Source organism: Emys orbicularis, chromosome 3 (assembly GCF_028017835.1).
Source record: "Emys orbicularis isolate rEmyOrb1 chromosome 3, rEmyOrb1.hap1, whole genome shotgun sequence".
Taxonomy (NCBI): Eukaryota; Metazoa; Chordata; order Testudines; family Emydidae; genus Emys; species Emys orbicularis.
This window is the reverse complement of record NC_088685.1, coordinates 28,979,970-28,999,564: the sequence shown is the minus strand read 5'-3', so window position 1 is coordinate 28,999,564 and position 19,595 is coordinate 28,979,970. Positions and strand designations below refer to the sequence as shown.

General features: G+C 40.0%; 1 protein-coding gene across 2 annotated transcripts in view; it reads right to left on the bottom strand.

The window, feature by feature from the left end:
- Nucleotides 1–12,495: 12,495 nt before the first annotated feature.
- The window catches only part of NBAS (NBAS subunit of NRZ tethering complex), a 409,271-nt gene continuing 402,171 nt past the window's right edge, over nt 12,496–19,595 (bottom strand). For both annotated transcript variants that reach the window (XM_065400708.1, XM_065400709.1), the window contains one exon: nt 12,496–12,771. In XM_065400708.1, coding sequence (XP_065256780.1) covers nt 12,496–12,771 — 276 coding nt within the window. The remainder of the gene's footprint in view (nt 12,772–19,595) is intronic.

Genomic DNA, 19,595 nt, shown 5'->3' with positions numbered 1-19,595 from the left:
GCTGTAGCCTCCAGCCTGGACTGTTCACAAACAGCCTCCAGCATGCAAGTCATCCCCATTGATACCCGTGTGTGTGCTACAGCCAGCCAGCCACAGCTTGGCTCTTACAAGCCTTGGTTATACTGAAGGGTGACCCAGACACGCTCCCAGCTTTATATTTTCCCTCAGAAATGTGTGTCCTGTATTGCCAAGTCCACTCCTGGACAATACAAGTTTTTATAAAGTCAGTTATAGACTCATAGACTCATAGACTCATAGACTTTAAGGTCAGAAGGGACCAATATGGTCATCTAGTCTGACCTCCCGCATGATGCAGGCCACAAAAGCTAACTCACCCACAACAGAATCTTCCAGCCTGCGACCCCTGCCCTATGCTGCGGAGGAAGGCGAAAAACCTCCAGGGCCTCTGCCAATCTACCCTGGAGGAAAATTCCTTCCCGACCCCAAATATGGCGATCAGCAGAACCCCGAGCATACAGGCAAGATTCTACAGCCGGACCCTCATTTTACCCACGATGGCCCGTTAATGCCTATTTGACTAAAATCACATTATCCCATCAAACCATTCCCTCCATAAACTTATCAAGCCTAATCTTGAAGCCAGAGAGGTCCTTTGCCCCCACCGTTTCCCTCGGAAGGCTGTTCCAAAATTTTACCCCTCTGACGGTCAGAAACCTTCGTCTAATTTCAAGCCTAAACTTCCCCACGGCCAGTTTATATCCATTCGTTCTCGTATCCACATTACTACTAAGCTGAAATAATTCCTCTCCCTCCTTGGTATTAATCCCTTTGATATATTTAAAGAGAGCAATCATATCCCCCCTCAGCCTTCTTTTGGTTAGGCTAAACAAACCGAGCTCCTCGAGTCTCCTTTCATAGGAAAGGTTTTCCATTCCTCGGATCATCCTAGTGGCCCTTCTCTGTACCCGTTCCAGTTTGAGTTCATCCTTTTTAAACATAGGAGACCAGAACTGCACACAGTACTCCAAATGAGGTCTCACCAGCGCCTTGTATAACGGAAGCAGCACCTCCCTGTCCCTACTAGAAATACCTCGCCTAACGCATCCCAAGATCGCATTAGCTTTTTTCACAGCCACGTCACATTGCCGACTCATAGTCATCCTGCGATCAACCAGGACTCCGAGGTCCTTCTCCTCCTCCGTCACTTCCAACCTATGCGTCCCTAACTTATAACTAAAATTCTTGTTAGTCATCCCTAAATGCATCACCTTACACTTCCCACTATTAAATCTCATCCTATTATTGTTACTCCAATTTACAAGGTCATCCAAGTCTCCCTGCAAAATATCCCGATCCTTCTCCGAATTGGCAATACCTCCCAACTTTGTGTCATCCGCAAACTTTATCAGCCCACTCCTACATTCGGTTCCGAGGTCAGTAACGAATAGATTAAATAAAATCGGACCCAAAACCGAACCTTGAGGAACCCCACTGGTGACCTCCCTCCAACCCGACAGTTCCCCTTTCAGTACTACCCGCTGCAGTCTCCCCTTTAACCAGTTCTTTATCCACCTCTGGATTTTCATATCGATCCCCATCTTTTCTAATTTAACCAGTAATTCCTCGTGCGGCACAGTATCAAACGCTTTACTAAAATCTAGGTAAATTAGATCCACCGCATTTCCTTTATCTAGAAGGTCTGTTACTTTCTCAAAAAAGGAGATCAAGTTGGTTTGGCACGATCTTCCTTTCGTAAACCCATGTTGTAATTTGTCCCAATTGCCATTCACCTCAAGGTCCTTAACTACTTTTTCCTTCAAAATTTTTTCCAAGACCTTGCATACTACAGAAGTTAAACTAACAGGCCTGTAGTTACCCGGGTCACTTTTTATCCCCTTCTTGAAAATAGGAACCACATTAGCTATTTTCCAGTCCATCGGTACCTCCCCCGAGTTTACAGATTTATTAAAAATTATCGCCAAGGGGCTTGCAATTTCTCGCGCCAGCTCCTTCAATATTCTAGGATGAAGATCATCCGGTCCACCCGATTTAGTCCCATTTAGCTGGTCAAGTTTGGCTTCCACCTCTGATACTTTAATGTCAATCGCCCCTCCTTTATTCCCCTCTGTCCCGCTCCCTCTATTACTAAGCCCTTCATTAGCCTTATTAAACACCGACGCAAAATATTCATTTAGATATTGTGCCATGCTTAGATTGTCCTTAATCTCCACTCCATCTGCAAGCTTCAGTGGCCCCACTTCCTCTTTCTTTGTTTTCTTCCTATTTATATGGCTATAAAACCTCTTACTATTGGATTTAATTCCCCTCGCGAGGTCCAACTCTACACGGCTTTTGGCCTTTCTCACCGCATCCCTACATGCTCTGACCTCAATAAGGTAGGTTTCTTTGCCGATCTCTCCTCTCTTCCATTCTTTGTACGCTTTCTGTTTTTTCTTAATCGCCCCTTTGAGACGCCCGCTCATCCAGCTGGGTCTAATTCCCCTGCCTACTGACCGTTTCCCCTTTCTCGGGATACAGGCCTCGGACAGCTCCTGCAACTTCAGCTTGAAATAATCCCAGGCCTCATCTGCCTTTAGCTCTCTAAGTATGTTAGCCCAATCCACTTCCCTAAGTAGTTGCCTTAATTTATTAAAGTTGGCCTTTTTGAAATCGTAAACCTTAGTCACAGTCATAGTTTTATTTCTGTTAACCCTTCCATTTAGTTTAAACCAAATTAGCTCATGGTCACTCGAGCCAAGGTTGTCCCCTACAACCATTTCCTCAACGAGGTCCTCACTACTCACCAGCACCAAATCTAAAATGGCATCCCCTCTCGTCGGTTCAGCTACTACTTGATGAAGGAATTCATCTGCTAGCACGTCTAGAAACATCTGAGCCCTATTATTGTTACTAGCATTCGTTCCCCAATCTATGTCTGGGAAGTTAAAGTCCCCCATGATCACACAGCTCTTATTAGTTTTTACTTCCTTAAAAACATTAAATAGTTCTCTGTCCGCATCCAGGCTAGATCCCGGCGGTCTATAGCACACCCCAAGCAGTATCTCAGGGGAGGCTCTAGTAGTTCTTTACAATGATTTGCTGCTGTAGCCTCCAGCCTGGACTGTTCACAAACAGCCTCCAGCATGCAAGTCATCCCCATTGATACCCGTGTGTGTGCTACAGCCAGCCAGCCACAGCTTGGCTCTTACAAGCCTTGGTTATACTGAAGGGTGACCCAGACACGCTCCCAGCTTTATATTTTCCCTCAGAAATGTGTGTCCTGTATTGCCAAGTCCACTCCTGGACAATACAAGTTTTTATAAAGTCAGTTATATCTTTAATAGAATCAATATGCACACAACTTGCCACCCCAAATGGAGCGTTTACACTTCACTTTAAACACACTGGATTAGAGAAAACAATAAAACAAGTCTATTACCTACAAAGATAGATTTTAAATGAGTACAAGTAATGAGGCATAAAGGTCAGAGATGATTACAAGAAAAATAAAGATAAAAGGCAACTGGTAGCTAACTTAACCAACTATATTAAATTCAAAGCAAAGTTTTCTCACCACGTGCTTTCAGCAGTCTCACAGACCAAACTTCTTAGGTCAGGACCTCTCTCCCCAGAATCCAATGAATGCTTCCTTTCTCACCTCACGTGCCATGAATGTGATGGGCAGGGAGAGAGAAAGGGGTGCCTTGAGGGCATTTGTCCCTCCTTTTTTATAGTGTCAGTCCCCCTCTTGAAAGACATTTCCAGCTTAGTACCAGGAGACAAAAGGTCTATGTTGAAGGATGTTCCCTGATGCTTTTTTCTCACCTGTTTGAGCTTCCTTTGTCTCCCTTTCCTGCTTGATGACTCTGTTTACTGCTTAAATGCAAATCAAGCCGAGCACACATTCCTTTGTTTAGAATAGACCTGTTTGCCAACTTCTGCTGGGAGGGCTGTGGTTTGGAACATGCATTATCAACACCATGCAGGGGAATCTTATAACTTCACATACAATGTTGCCACACATATTTTACCAGGGCAATAATGACCATCAAATTAGGAGTTTTCAAATGATCCCTCACAAGGTATACTTTGCACAAAGTGCATATGCTGTAGGGTGTGGACACGGGGTACATTCTGTCACAGATGCATCTCAGTTTAATATACTGAACCACAGTATCTAGGTCAGAGAACAAATAGGAGGCTTCAGTTTCCAGGGCTCCTTCAACATCCACCAAATAAAAATTGGTTTTACATAGTGATTTTCACCCCTAAGGTATCGCAAAATGCTTTACAATGTAATGAGTTGGGTGTGGGTAGCAAGGTGACTGTGTGGGCAAATAGAGATACTCTTAGATGCTCCACGACTACTCAGCTTTGGAAAATACAACTCCTATTTTGAGCTAGGGAATGCTGGCCAGGATATCAGGGCTAGCCATGGCTCCACTATAAGATCTTTAAGTGTATCTGCTATTGCCCAATGCTGAGTACAATGTGAAGGCTCAGACAGAAAAGAATAATAATCTTTTATTCTGTTCAAATCGTGTAGTCACTGGCCATGTGGCGAGGGCATCTTGCAAAGAGATGGCTCAGAGCAAGCAGAATTGAGCTGGGTTTCAGTTTCCCAAATTTCAGAGCACATCCAGGAGATTTCTGCTTCATAAGTTTTTAATAGAACTTTGTCTTCATCATTGTGCCTACTGGAAGCTCCTACCTGAAGAAAGAGATGGTCAAGTGGTTAAGCCACTAACAGGAGACCTGAGTTCAATTCCAGCTCTGCCACAGACTTCCTAAGTGACCCTGAGCAAGTTACTTAGTCTTTCTGTGCCTCAGTTCCCCACCTGTAAAATGGGGATACTAGCACTTCACTAATTCACAGGGTTGTTGATAGGATAAATATATTAAAGATTGTGAATTGCTCAGATACTAAGATCTCAGAGGCAATATAAGTAGATTGAAACGAGAAGCAGGGTCCTGCTTCTGGGATTTTCTAGCAGGTTTACTCACCCGACTTGCCTTGGTTCTTACCTACATCCTATCATAGTGAAGATGAGCTGGCTAGTGCCTGATGGTAGTCAGTTGCCTGTAGCTGGCAGATTCAATTTCTGGATTATTTTGGAGTAAAGGAGGCCATTTAAAAACTTGGTAAGAGCCTTTACACTAATGAGAGAAAAAGTAAATTTGGGCTTTCTTCTGTCAACTGGGAGTCTCTCTTCCCAACTTTATCTGAGGTGCATTTACCCTGAGGTAAGCTGCAGACACTTAATTAACTTTACCCTTAAATTGGAAAGGAAAAACAAAAGTGGCTTGCTTTCTTCTGCTATATTGCATTGCAAAATCTTGTCTAGTTTGCTGTGTGAGGAAGTCTCATTCAGCATTGCTTTTTCCCAGGTTTCTCCATGCCATGGCATAGTCTGTGCTTCATCCTTTCCCCCTAAATAGACTGCTTTTTCCCAAGTCAAATCTCTCTCTTTTTATCCCTGTCTTTAATGTCTCCAGTTCTCTGTTTTGCTTCATTGTCCTGATTGGTATTCACTACTCCTCATAATATAGAATCTACACATTTATGGTCTCCTGCAGACCTGTGAAGAAGGTCTTTAAAATGTAATGTTTTCCAGCTGTCAACTAAGACAGGACTAACATTAATACCCTGCCAAATTCCTCCCAATATCTTGCCCACCTGCCTTCCCTCTTCTTTTTCCCTCCAAAACTTATTATGGTACAGCTCAAAGGCCAGAGCCACATTGTGCTAGGAATTCTACCAATACAAACATTTCACAAAGAGATGGTCCCTGCCTTTAACTGCTTACAATCTAAATATAAGACGATAGACAGGTAAATGCAACAAACACTTCTTCCACATTTCTACAGAGGCAATAAGGAAGAAAGCTACTGTCTGGGGATTTTCACAAGCACTCAGACCCAGATCCACGAAGGTATTTAGGCACCTTAATCCCATATTTTGGTGTTACTTTGATCCACAAAACCCCTCCTAGCTGCCACCTAATTTACCATCCCAATCCACCAATGACATAATGGAGTACTAGAGAAATTGATCACAACTCTATAAGAAGAAGTGGAAACAATATTGGAGATGGGGTGATTGAGCCGTCTACAAGTGAACGGGCAAGCCTGATAGTTTTGGTTCCAAAAAGAGACAGGTCACAATACAGTTTTAGAAAACTTCACATGGTATTGAAATTCAACTATGACAATCTGTGGGGGAAACGAACTCTTCTATTTCTAAAAATCCCATCCTCCATGTTTACAGATTGAAGAGGCAAAGTTATATAATTCTTAGCCCTGAAGCACCTGCTGACATATTCTGTAGTTTATACTAAAAACACAACTTCAATACTGCAGTGTGAACACTGAACATACTAACGATCCCATTTATTTCAATTGGTGTGGGCCCAAATAGGCCTCATCCTGATCTCTACTAATCACAGATTGGCTTAAGACTGAAGCACAAGATTTAATACTCCTTCCAAAATTTGTGTTGTCATTAATTATAACAATGCTGGATGTTCCTTATATCCATATTAATATCCACTCTCTTAATGTTAAGTTCTTGACCTCAATGACTTCCTGTGTCAATGAGTTCCATGGTTCAACTACATAGTGTGTGAAAAAGTATTTCCTCTTATCAATTTTACCTTTTAATTTAACTGAATGTCCCCTTGTTTTTGTATTAAGACATAGGGAGAACAGAAGCTCCCAATCTACCTTCTCTAGACTATTAATTTTTCTAAATACGTTTGTTATGTTTTATTTGTCTCCTTTCTAAGCTAAACAATTCCAGTCTTTTCAATCTCTCTTCATGAGAGTTCTCCAGGCTTTGATCAATCTCATCACTCTTCTATGAACCTTCTCTAGTTCTGAAATATTCTTTTTGAGATGGGGTGACTACTGTTATTCCAGGTGAGGTCACACCATTTATTTATATATAGTCATAATCATATTTTCAATATTATTCTCCAGCTATTTCTTTATTCATCCTAATGTCTTGCTTTTTGGACTGCAGCTGCACATTGCGCAAGTCTCCACTGAGCGCTCTACAATGATGCTCGGGTCCCATTCTGGGGTTGCTACATTTAATTTAGAAACCTATCAGATGTACAATAGTTTGATTTTTTCCCCTTCAATATGCATAACTTTTGTATTTGTCAACATTTAATTAAATTTCATTTGCCATTGTGTTGCCCATTCGTCTACCTTGTTTACTTCTCTCTGAAGTTCCTCAGTCCTCTCTGGTTGTCACTAACCTAAATAACTTTGTTGCAAAATTTGCAGATATCTTGCTATGTATCCCTCCACTTTCCAGATAAATAATATATTAAATAACACAGGATCTGATACAGGATCTGATTTTGCCATCGTGAAAATTGACCATTGAATCCTAATCTGGTTTCTCTTTCCTAGCCAGTTTTTGATCCAAGGCAATACTTTGCCTCTTATTTCTTGTCAAAAGCTTTCTCTATTAGTATATTGACACATTAAACAATTCTAAGACACTACTGAGACTCAATTTTCCTTTGCTAAATTCATATTGGTTAGACCAGATGTAGTTTAGTATTTTATACATCTTATTTCATGATTACTCAGTTAACAATATGTTTTGTGAAATAGTAAATATAATTCTAGCAAGTCTTAAGAAAACTAATACTATGATCCCTTTATTATTGCTAACCATCCTCCTGTGAATGATATTTTCTATTAGATGGTATTAAAGCTATGTACCAATGACCATTTTGGCTGTTTTGCCTCTATTCTTCATCATTGTATGCAGTGTTGTTGTAGCTGAGTCAGTCCCAGGATATTAGGGAGGCAAGGTGGGTGAAGTAATATCTTTCACTGGACCAACTTCTGTTGGTGAGAGAGACAAGCTTTTGAATGAGCAAATTTTTGATTTAAATAATTTTAATCTTGTTTCCATTCGTACTTTTGATATTTTCCTAAAAAAAGGTTGATTCGCATTGATTGGTAACCATTAAAATATGTTGATTTGCAATTAAATATAGCCCTTTACCTTAAATTTGGTGCTTCTGTTTGCTAACCAGAAGGATACATTATATGTATACACATATAAGTACTTATATAGCTTTACTTATACTTATTCAGATTCCTATTTTTTTATGATTTTTATGATGTTAGAAAATGGCGAATGATGCATTTCTTACTTACTAGATGATGATTTTTTTTAATTTGTGATTTATGTCAAGCTCTGCTTGGGTGGAAATTTGAATTTAATTAACCATGCACAAAAACATTTTAAATTTGTTTCATTGGTTAAATAAAATGAATATGCTGGATACCTAAGAGTAAATGTATAAAAAGTTGATCAAAACATGTTCTGCATTTTAAAATGATTTATTAAACGATGTATCATATGTAATTAGTGAATTGAACTAATTATTTATGGTCACCACTGCCCTTCAATATTTTAGAATAGTGGATCTCATCCTCTCGCATCTAATTTTTAATTCATAGATTGGAAAGGAAAAACAAGCTTTCCTGCATTTTCAACTCTCAGTTGGTCTCTTTAAACTTTGAACTCATTGAACTGAACTAGCTGAATAAACTGAAATGAAGAAAATATTCTCTCTGCACTTGCAAAAGAGGTTACCACTGTCAAAAACTCATTTAACACTTCAACAAACTCTGGTTCTACGTCTTTAGCCAGTGACTTCCTCCAGTTCAGTGGTTTGACTTTCTTCAAAATGTCAACAGCAAATATGTACTGCTTAATATTATTTTTAATTTAATTTACATGATTTTAATAGATTATAGTAAGTTTGGGCCTTAACATAGATTGTCATAGTTTCAAATGTAATTTTAATAGGTTTATTTTAAAAAATAAACCAGAATTTAATTTAAATAAAAAAAAAATCTGTTTTTTAAATCATTCATTTTTATCCACCCTGTCAAGGAGCAAAAAATGCTGACCTTGAATCCAATAGACAGGACATAGCTTCGGGAAGCCAACCTTGTGAAATTCTCCTTCTCTTCACCACACAATTGCTGGATAGCTTCAGGGATGCGCCTGTTCCTCATCCTGGGTAACATGAGCTTAATCCAGGTGGTCTATTAATGATGGTTCATATGAAGACTCTCCTGACTTTATCTGAGTTGCTCTTGATTTCAAACCAATGTAAATGACAAATGAATCAGGCCATCGTGTGTTTTGGTCTCGACAACTTTAACTACCAAATACTACCCTGTTCACGACTACAGACAGCTAATAAACTATGAACTTGCTAACATTTTCAACCCATGTAGCCCTAGGAATTAGGCTCCAGATCTCAGCCATAGACAATACCTGGAAGAGCTTGATTATCAAAGGTGTTGAGCACCTGCAGCTGCCATGATCATCATTATGAGCTAGGGTGCTCAGCACCTTTGAAAAATCAGCCCATTTCTATTTAGGTGATTGAATCTGAATGTAAGAGCCTAAATTCTGGCCTGTTTCTTTATAAGGAAATGAACAAACGACTAAGATGAGTTATCTCCAAAGGAGAGATCCAGCTCATGCTCTATTCACTGAAAGTAATATTATGAACAGTTTCCAATTGTAATTCAATTAAATTGACAAAATCCAAGTAGGCACAAGTGTCAATTCAGCTCTTCAGTACCTTTTTATTGTCTTAATAAGTAACAGATGATGAGAGAGTCTTATGGAACAACTCTCATTGTTATCCCATTTGCTAACATATCTTAATAACAATTGTCATAACTCCAAATCTGAAATCAATCTCATGGAAGAAATTCACAAACACACATTTTGATACACATATAACTCAGAATGTGCCTTCTCTTTTCGTGAACAGATGCCTGCATGTGGTGGAAGCTACATTGCTGCAGGCTGGTGAGACACCTACAACCATGTAATACCTCTATCTAATGTCATTGCTGTATGACAGCCAACTGACTGACTACGTCCATATGGCAGGACAGATAAGGTCACAAACACAATTCACTGAGAGTCAAGAGGGGGAAATACAGCCCCAAAAGACAAGCAGCTACCACGAATTGTCTTTCTTAAACAAGTACCACTTACACTGCTTCACAGCCTACTTTGCATTAGGAAGATTATGATAGTTCATTGCATATTGGCCCTAGTGAGAAATTATGTCCAGTTGTCCAGTATAACCCATCACTGTGTCTTTTAGAAAATGTTTAAATAAAGTTAATCATCTCCGAGTTCCTGTCAGCATAAGCTGTTTATTGATGAGGGTGGGGGAAACGAACTCTTCTATTTCATCCAGAAAAAAGTGGTTGATAATGTCATTTGGAAAGTGTTACTGGAGAACAATTAAGGCTAAGCATGTGATTTTGGATGGAGATGTTGAAAATTGTTTAATCTCTGCAAGTTTTTGGGCTAGAACCACACAGGAACCATACCAACTGATACCAACCACTGTTATCTATCCTGGGTTAGGTTTGGTGTGATGTAATGCCAGGATGTCAGTGGCTCTCTGAACTGCTAACACTGCTGGGTTTTATCTACTGCACTAGCTCTGAAGTGACACAAACACATGGACTCCCTGGAAACATGATCCTGAGCTAACAGGCTGAGAAACGTGATGTGCATTTTTATGCCATGCTGTAGGTGCTATTTCAATACTTTATAAAACAACCTGTGTGTCTGGCTAATAGCATTGTTCAGTGTTCCAATGCATTTATTTATTTCCATTTATCTTTGGGTTTGTGATTTTTCCTGTGCTATGCCAATGAGCTTTGATTTTATTTAAGATACAGTATTTGGAACCTGCGGCAAAAATTAATTTGGGGAACTTAAATGAAAAAGACCTCAATTCTAATCCCTGAGGTTGATGAATGAAAATGATGGTCATGAATGAAGGAAGCTGGAAGTCCCTTCCTCAAACATTGTTGAAAAGGTGTGAACCAAAAAGGACCAAACCACCTGAAGGATTCAATACATTGTTACAATCTTCTTAAAGAATTCCAAGCAACTTTTTTTAGGACAAAGTGTAAGTAAAATAAAATAATATATTGATTCAAAGCCACAGATGATACTTATAGGAAATTAACCCAACAGTGGTTGTCTGGCAATACCAAAGAAGGACAGAAGACATTTGACATGGATTTAATCAAGTTGCAACACTATTATTAGATGTCTGGGACTACCCGACAGATAAAAGTGTACAGTGCAGGTAACCCCATGTTTATTCCACAATTACCATGGGGATTTTTACCAGCTCCCCCTTTTTTTCCATCCACGTCCCTCCAGCAAATCCATTGCCAGGACCTTACCTTACCTTATCCACTACCCCCCCTCGTAGGAGGATTAAGGTGGGCTATAATAATGGGGGTTGGCTCCCTGCCACACCAATCATAAGAGTCCTCAACCGCCCCCTATTTGCTCCTTTACCAAACACCTCCTTTTAAGTTCTTTTCTAAGCCATTTATCTGGTTGTATACCTTTCCTATGGAGTACCTGCACTGGACATCCGCCCTAAATAAAGATTAGAAACTATTGTCTTAATATCCATTTTTGTAGAATGAAACAGAAATGTTATTTTTTTTTTCAGGTTCTCGCAAAATTCCTTTGAAGACTGATCTCAATATAGAACTAGGCAAGAGTGAAATTGAGAAGGTAATTTGAACACAAAGCCATAATCATATAAACACATATGAACACCAAATGCTTCTGGTAAAACAGGCTACATAGAATAAATCCATGTGCACCATTTCCCTTACTGAACAAAACTGAAATGGATCTGCTATTCATGTCCATAGCAAATAGGAGAAGACATCGGGAAGGAAAGACAAAACGGTGAACAAAATCTTCTGGAGATCTGAGCCAAGTTTTCTGAAATTGGATGGAGAGTAAAAAAGACCAAACTATAGTACGCGTGAAAAAAATTATCAGCTTGCTTCCCCCTGAAGAATACTCAGTTCAGTCAAAAGGAGGGGGGGAAAAGAAAAGGTTTAATAAATGAAAAGTACTTCACTTATTGCAAATAAAACTATTGTAATAAGATGTCCAAAACAACATTGAAAAATATCAAATTTTAAGATTTCAGAACTTCTCATTAGTTATTTCTCTTCATGGTGATGACACATTGTTCTAAACACCTTTATTGATAACTATTGTTTTACATTGTGACCAGGATGTAAATGACTTACAAGAATTGTGTGACACATTGTATAACCCCGCAGCATTACAAGTTACTTTCCTAGTTTATAATTTACATATTAATGTGGTTGTATTTCAAATGTTTTTGCCAATTTGAAAGTTTTTACCAGTTTGAGAGATTTACTATATCTATATTGAGAGAGATACTTTTAGAACGGGTAAAAAGTTTCAAAATAACTGAAAGTATGTAAATGTATGAATATTGTTAGCATTTTCCACAAATCGTAAGTAGTGATGATCAACTCTAAATATATCACTTCATTAGAAGAACAATGTGTCTCTCATGTAGAAGATCTCCATCTGAAAAGCAGGCCATTGAAACAAACACATTATTCAGGCAGCTGTTTTGTCAAAAGAAATTCAGTTTGTTTTGCCACTCAGATCCAATGCTGAACAGCACTGAGGGCAGTACTGTAGGTTCTGAGGGCAGGATGAGTCCCTTTGTAACACATCATAAGAGACCCTGCCTCTGCACTGAAGCCTGCTTCCTGCAGTTGTTTTGCTATTTCCTCTATATCCCAATGCCCCTCTTCCTGGTTGGCCAGTAAGTGGTTGATAAGGTGAGGGTAGAACACGGTTGATATGCACTTTACCACTAATTTCGCATTCAGGAGCAAGGAAAGAATTTCAGAATCGCAGCTGGAATCATCAATCTGCAAAGAAAGAAAAATACACAAAAATGAAGACTGAGTTATTGGTTACATCCATAGATTTTTTTTTTTTTAAGGCCACAAGGGACCATGACCATTATAATCATCAACTATGACCTCCTCCAATATGCTTTTTACTTGTGAAGTAGCAATGGTAGGATGTCCTGCATAGCGTAATAGCAATAGTGATATATACTTTACACGTCCAAGGCAAACCTTTAACAGTCATCATTTATTTTATTAATAAAACCTCACATGAGTCTTACAGATATACCCATTTCAAACTAAGGAACAAAGAAACTAAATAGAAGGTAGTGCAGAGTTTGGAATAGATTCCCAGTATCTTCTCTATATACTAGAAAATTCCCTTTCTATCTTTACGTTAATAGAAGGATTAACAGAGATTCATATGGGAGATCATAAGGTAAAACTATATTTTCTGACACACTGAATTCTGTGCACTATACAGGCAAGTGTTTGAACAGAGCTCAGGACCAGAACCCATAACCAGGCTCAGATTTTCAAAGTCCAAAGCACCCAGCAGCTCCCATTGTGGCATACAATGGGTACGGAGTTCTTTTGAAAATTGGGTCTATATCTGTATGGACAATGCTACAGGATTAAGTTTTTAAATTCAATTTTAGTGAATTTAGCAGATAAATCAGATCTAAGTTCCTAGAAAGACAACACTGCTTTAATGGCATAAAGCATCTTACGTCTCCAATGTCCAGAAAAAAAACTAACAAGCAACAGAAAAGAACGTTGTAAGAAGTATGCAGAAACCGCCTTTCTTTCAATGCAACCCATCAGATAAAATATGAACAAACCAATTAAACTGTTTAATAAATAATGAGTGATTTCCTGACCAGATATTTTTTTTAAATTTAAATTCCATGTCCCTTCTACTCAACATTGGTCCCATTTTCCAGAATAACTGCCCACTACATTTTGATGGCTGGTAGAGCAGGCAGTGTTAATGGCACTCGTATTGTTATCTGAAGTGATTTGGTACAGCAGCACAGCTCTCCCACTTCTAGCATATGTAGCTGAATCTATGACATCTCAACGGTGAAGTGACTATGACATCTTGGAGACATTTGACAACTTATTCCTAGGCAATTTTTGACTCAACCAGAATCATAAATCATTTCATCCTGATTTTTCAGGACAACATCCAACATTTTCTTGCCTATCATTTCTGATTGTCTTTTTTGTCTCTAGCTATACAGCTAAAGCAGTGTAGGGCTTAGCTTCTCAGTGTTTTTGTTAAACTGGCAGGTTGAATTCCCCCTCGCCCCTCTAAAGCATCAGGATGGACATTTCTTGGTTAGATCCCAATTTCCTATTTCATCATTTCACTTCCATTTCTCAGACAATAGGGGGAATTACCAGCTCTGTGCCTTTGTCTGGGAGATTAAATATGCCTCAGGTCCAGTGAGCCAGCAAACCAAACTTAGTGACTAAGGACAGGTCTATACTACCACTTAAGTCAATCTAACTTGCATTGCTCAGGGGTATGAAAAAGACATCCTCCTGAGCGACGCAAGTTACAGTGACCTAAGTCCTGTCCACACTGGCACTATGTTAGCAGAAGATGCTCTCCCACCAACATAGCTTCTGTCTCTCGTGGAGGTGGAGTAATTATGCTGATGGGAGAGCGTTCTCCTGTCTGCATAGAGCAGTGGTGCCAAAACTTTTTACTTCGGGCCTCACCTTGCCCCTCTCCATGCCCCCCCTGGAGCTGGGAGTGGGGCCGCGGCTCTGGGAGGGGAAGGGGAGGACATGGACAGGCTGGTAGCCCTGCCCGGGCCCCAGCTGCCCTCACCCAAACATTCCTCCCTGCCAGTTTGGGGACCTCTGGCATAGAGCATCTTCACCAAATGCACAAAAGTGGTGCAGCTGCAAGTAGCACTTCTAGTGTAGACCTGCCCTTAGACATCGCTGTTTCTCAAACCACAGAGGCTACATTGAGATGTTCACTCCATATGCAGAGGAACATGAAGAATTCAAAAGAAGCCTATGCTGGATCCTGCTGCTCTTGAAGTCAGTGGGACAGCTGCCATTGACTCAACAGGGATGAGACTGAGCCCTAACTGAAGAAACCACACAAGTTATTTTAGAATGAAGAACTTTATTATCTTTAGATCCTTTCACCCTTATGAATGTAAGCATCTCTCTCTTGTTAAAGAGATGATGGGAGAAGTCAGCATGATGCTTTATCTTTATGTATGATACAGAAAAACGTGCAAGAATAATTTGTTGCTCCTTTTTTAAAAGTAGAACACTTTTCCCAACCTCTCTTTCTTTTTTTAAAACACAGGAAGAGAGACAAAATATGGAAACATGTCAGCATGCCAAGAATGTTCATTTAATGAACCATACTCCTTAGATAATAGGCTCCAGCTACAACTACCTTCTTTCTTTGAATTTGCCTTAAAAATTACCCTTTATTATTACTGGTTTATTAATTAACTTCCCTCCCTTAGGGACTTTAAAGACTCTTGTAGGGGAAATGATGGATTTTTCAAGGTAAAATGAAAGACAGGAGCCCTGATAGACAAAGATTTCTAACCAGCAGAGGAGCGAAGATCTGGAATAGCTTTCCAAGGGAAGCAGGGGAGCAAAAGCCCTAACTTCTTTTTAAGACTGAACTTGATAAATTTATTGAGGGGATTGTATGATCAGATCACAAACAATGCATATGGCCCATCTGTGACTACTATTAGCTCAGGGTCTAACTGACCACCATATCTAGTTGGGAAGGAATTTCCCCCCAAGTCAGATTGGCAGAGACCCTGGTGATTTTCCTGTTCAGCATGGGTCACTCATTAGTTTAAACTAGGGCTGTCAATTTATTGCAGTTAACACCTATGATTAACTGAAAACAAAATTAACACATTAATTTTTTTAATGGTGTTAATCCCATATCTTTGGGCAGGGATGGTCTCCATCCCTGTGGATCGGCTGTGGAGGGACCTGACAGTGTCCAGTCAGGTGCAGTAACCCAATCCCCTTCCAGAGGGTGGGAAAAGAAGAGGAGAGGAGAAAAGAGGAAGTGGTTCCTATCCCAGCTGTGGCTGAGAGGTAGAGATCCTGACCTGCCATGCCCCAATGCCCCCGGCCTGCCCCCCCACATTCTGTGTCCCACTGCCCCCGGCCGGCCTCTTGCTCCGGGAACCGACTCCCCCCTGCCTCCTCATGCACCGTGCCCCCCTGGCAGGCCCCTCGCCCAGCCCCCACCTCCCCACCATGCCCCCAGCTGGCCTCTTATTCCGGGGACCGACCTCCCCCACACCGTGCCCCATTGCGCCCAGCTGGCCCTTTGCTACAGGGACTGACATCCCCCCCCCACCCCCGCCCCGTGCTGTGCCCCCTTGTCCCCAGCCGGCATCTTGCTCCAAGGACCAACACCTCCCATGCTGTGCCCCATTGCCCCTGGCCAGCCCCTCGCTCTGGGGGGTACCCCCATAGAGAACAGGTGCATGGCAAGCTCAGCCTCTCGCCACCAACCTCTCCTCCCCGCCACATGCCGAATTCCTGAGGTAAAATCCATATCCTCCCTTGCAAACAAGGGTTTGCCCAGTTAAAGGGAGCCCACCTAGCTCAGTAAAAGGAAGCAAGCCCCAGTAACTACCATTCCAGAAGCAGCAGCAAGGCTCTCTCTCACCCTCCTCCTGCACAAGTCATTGCTTGCTCCCTACCCCAGCCTCCCCAAACACTGAATGCAGATTTCTAAGATGAAACTTTCTTCCTCTTTGGATAGGAGGTGAGCCTGGTGAGCTCAAAAACCCAACCAAACAGGAGCAGCACGAAGAATTCACCCTTCTCCTGCACAACTCACACCCCTCCCATCTCCAGAATACTGACTTTCTGAGATAAAAAAATCTTACCCCTCAGTAAGCTGAGACTCCTCTAAAGGAGAAGAAAAAGTAGGACTAAGTGCACTGGTAGGCTCTAAAGTTGTATCTTGTTTTATTTTAGAGTGCAGTTATGTAAAAAAATAATAATTCCACATTTATAAGTTTAACTTTCATGATAAAAGAGATTGCACTACAGTACTTGTATGAGTTGAACTGAAATACTATTCATTTTATCTTTTTTACAGTTTAAATATTTGTAATAAAAATTATATAAAGTGAGCATTGTACACTTTGTATTGTGTTGTAATTTAAATCAATATATTTGAAAGTGTAGAAAACATCCAAAATATTTAAATAAATGGTATTCTATTATTAACAGTGTGATTAAAACTGCGATTAATCACGATTAATTTTTTTAATGGCTTGACAGCATTAGTTTGAACTAAAATGGTGGATTCTCTGTAACTTGAAGTCTTTACGTCAAGATAGGGGACTTCAGAGGTTATGGGTCTACTACAGGAGTGTGTGGGCAAGGTTCTGTGGCCTACAACATGCAAGAGGTCAGACTAGATCATCATGATGGTCCCTTCTGGCGTTCAAGTCTATGTGGTACAAATCCCCGACCCTGCATTTCCCTTTTATTTCATTTAGATACATGTTGTACTTCTCACTGACAATCTTCTTCACGCTGGCATCTTTAAAATACATTTCTTGATTAAGAACTTTTTTAAAATCCTTGGCACATTATCAATCTGTTGCATGAAATTATCTCCAGGGATGCAAAGCTAATTATTTCAGTGAACAGTAGTTCTTGTCTTACTCTCTGGAGGAACAATTCTAAGAACACTAAAAAAATCAGATGGAGTTACCATCATGGGTTATAGCTGGATTTTAGTTTTGTGCTGTGTGGCTCACAACATGTCAGCTTGTCAGCTTCAGGTTTTAAAGACATTTTGGCTGGTAGTGCACAGATACATTATAGACATGTAAAGCATGAATTATTAATTATAATTTGTATTATTGTAGCGTATAGTAGCCCTAGTCACGGACCGGGACTACATTGTGCTAGGCACTGTACAAACACAAAACAAAAAGACTGTCCCTGCCCCAAAAAGCTTACAATTTAAATATGAGACAAATACTCCATATGCAATACACACAGACACCTCAAATACATTTATATTGTCAACATTTTATGGAACACATATACACATGAAAAATACCCACAAAACTCACAGCAATCACATAGTCTTGTAAACACCTTCAAGGCAACTGCTAAAATACACCTACCAGCCCACACTGGAACCCATACGGATTATCATCTAACAACTATAACCCATACTCGATGGGGACTCCATCCTGAAAGAAATTTTCCTGAACCCCCTCTTCTGGCCTTCAAACAACCCCACAACCTCTCCAAGCTCATCATCAGAAGCAAGTTCCCCACAGACCAGGAAACACCAACTCAAAGTGACGCCAGACCCTGCCAGAACAACAGATGATATCTCCACTGCTACATGATAAATACCCCCCCCCCAAACATACCTTACAAGATCCCTGGATCTTGCACATAACTATCACAACATGCGACGTACCTTATCCAGTGCACTAAATGTCCCAATAGCAAATATGTGGGTGAAACCAGACAATCACTACGCTCTTGAATGAGCTCACAAAGGAAAATAGGAAGAGAGAAAAACACCATATAGCCTGTTGATTAATAACATCTAACCATGCTAGTGGCAACGAACTATTGCCAATGATGCATCAGACAGAACAGAATTGAGTTTGTTCTTCCATGTAAGTATTAGTTTTGCACTGTTAGCAGAGGTTAAAAGTTGGTTTTGTTCCTGAACTGAACAGGTATGGCTCAAGGACACACAGGGATTAGATCTCTGGAGTAAGTTGGTGATATTTTTGCAGTCACTTTTCTGGCCAGACACACACTGTGTGCACTGGAATCTGTTTAAAAAGATTCCAACAAGAAGAAACTGATAAACTAGGTTGCAAGTCAACAGTCATTAATGAAGAAAGAGGCTAGTTACACAGTTGAAGAGGATCTCAAGGAATATGGAGCTGATTATTTTGGCATAATCACCCAGAATTAGTCAAAAACAAATAACTGTAAATTTAATTTCATTTTCCAAGCTTCACTCTTTGTAAATTTTTATGTTACAAAAGGAATAAATTGTTTTGAAGTATAAGGATGTATCCCAGTACATCAAAAATGAATATAAAATATGTAAGTAGGCTAAATATCAACAATTATTTTAGACTAACTAGAAAAAAAGTTATGTTCAAGTCCCACTTTCAACTCAAGTCCGTTGGGTACAGGCAGCATTTTTTGCTGACTACATAGGCTCTCAATCTATGGCTGCTTTAATAGTATAACTGCAAACAGTCTATAGAATTATTGTATTATAAACAATCAGTCTTAACCTTTGCATGCTGACATAAGAAAGAAAGAAGACAACACTGAAAGTGTTCTCAGAAATAAGCAACTCTTAAAGAGAAGCTCTGAATCCTATTGACATTCATAAACTACTTAACTGGCTATACTAAGATAAAGTTTTTTAAATTATTCATACACCATATTCACTGCGAGGGGGTAGTGTAGTTATTTCTGGTATGTGAAAGATGGAACTGGCAGTTTGCAAAAGGTTACATAATAATAGAGGTCTGCAGTTTCAGAAAAGCTTAAAAAAACTGGCTGTTTTATTGTCGGCAAAGGCTGTACAATCCTAGTATCAGCACTTCAGCATCATCCTTTTAACTGTAAACATCCATAAAGCTGTCAGCATCATACAACAAATGGCTAAATAATACATCGTACCAGCAAGCAACTGCTGTATTTTTTTCACAGCCATGTTTGTGAGCTGTGCTAGCAGTATGTCAGGGATTCTGACTATTTCACTTTGCCAGATGGCATATTTCCTTTCCCTGTTTAATATAAATGGGAATTGGCCT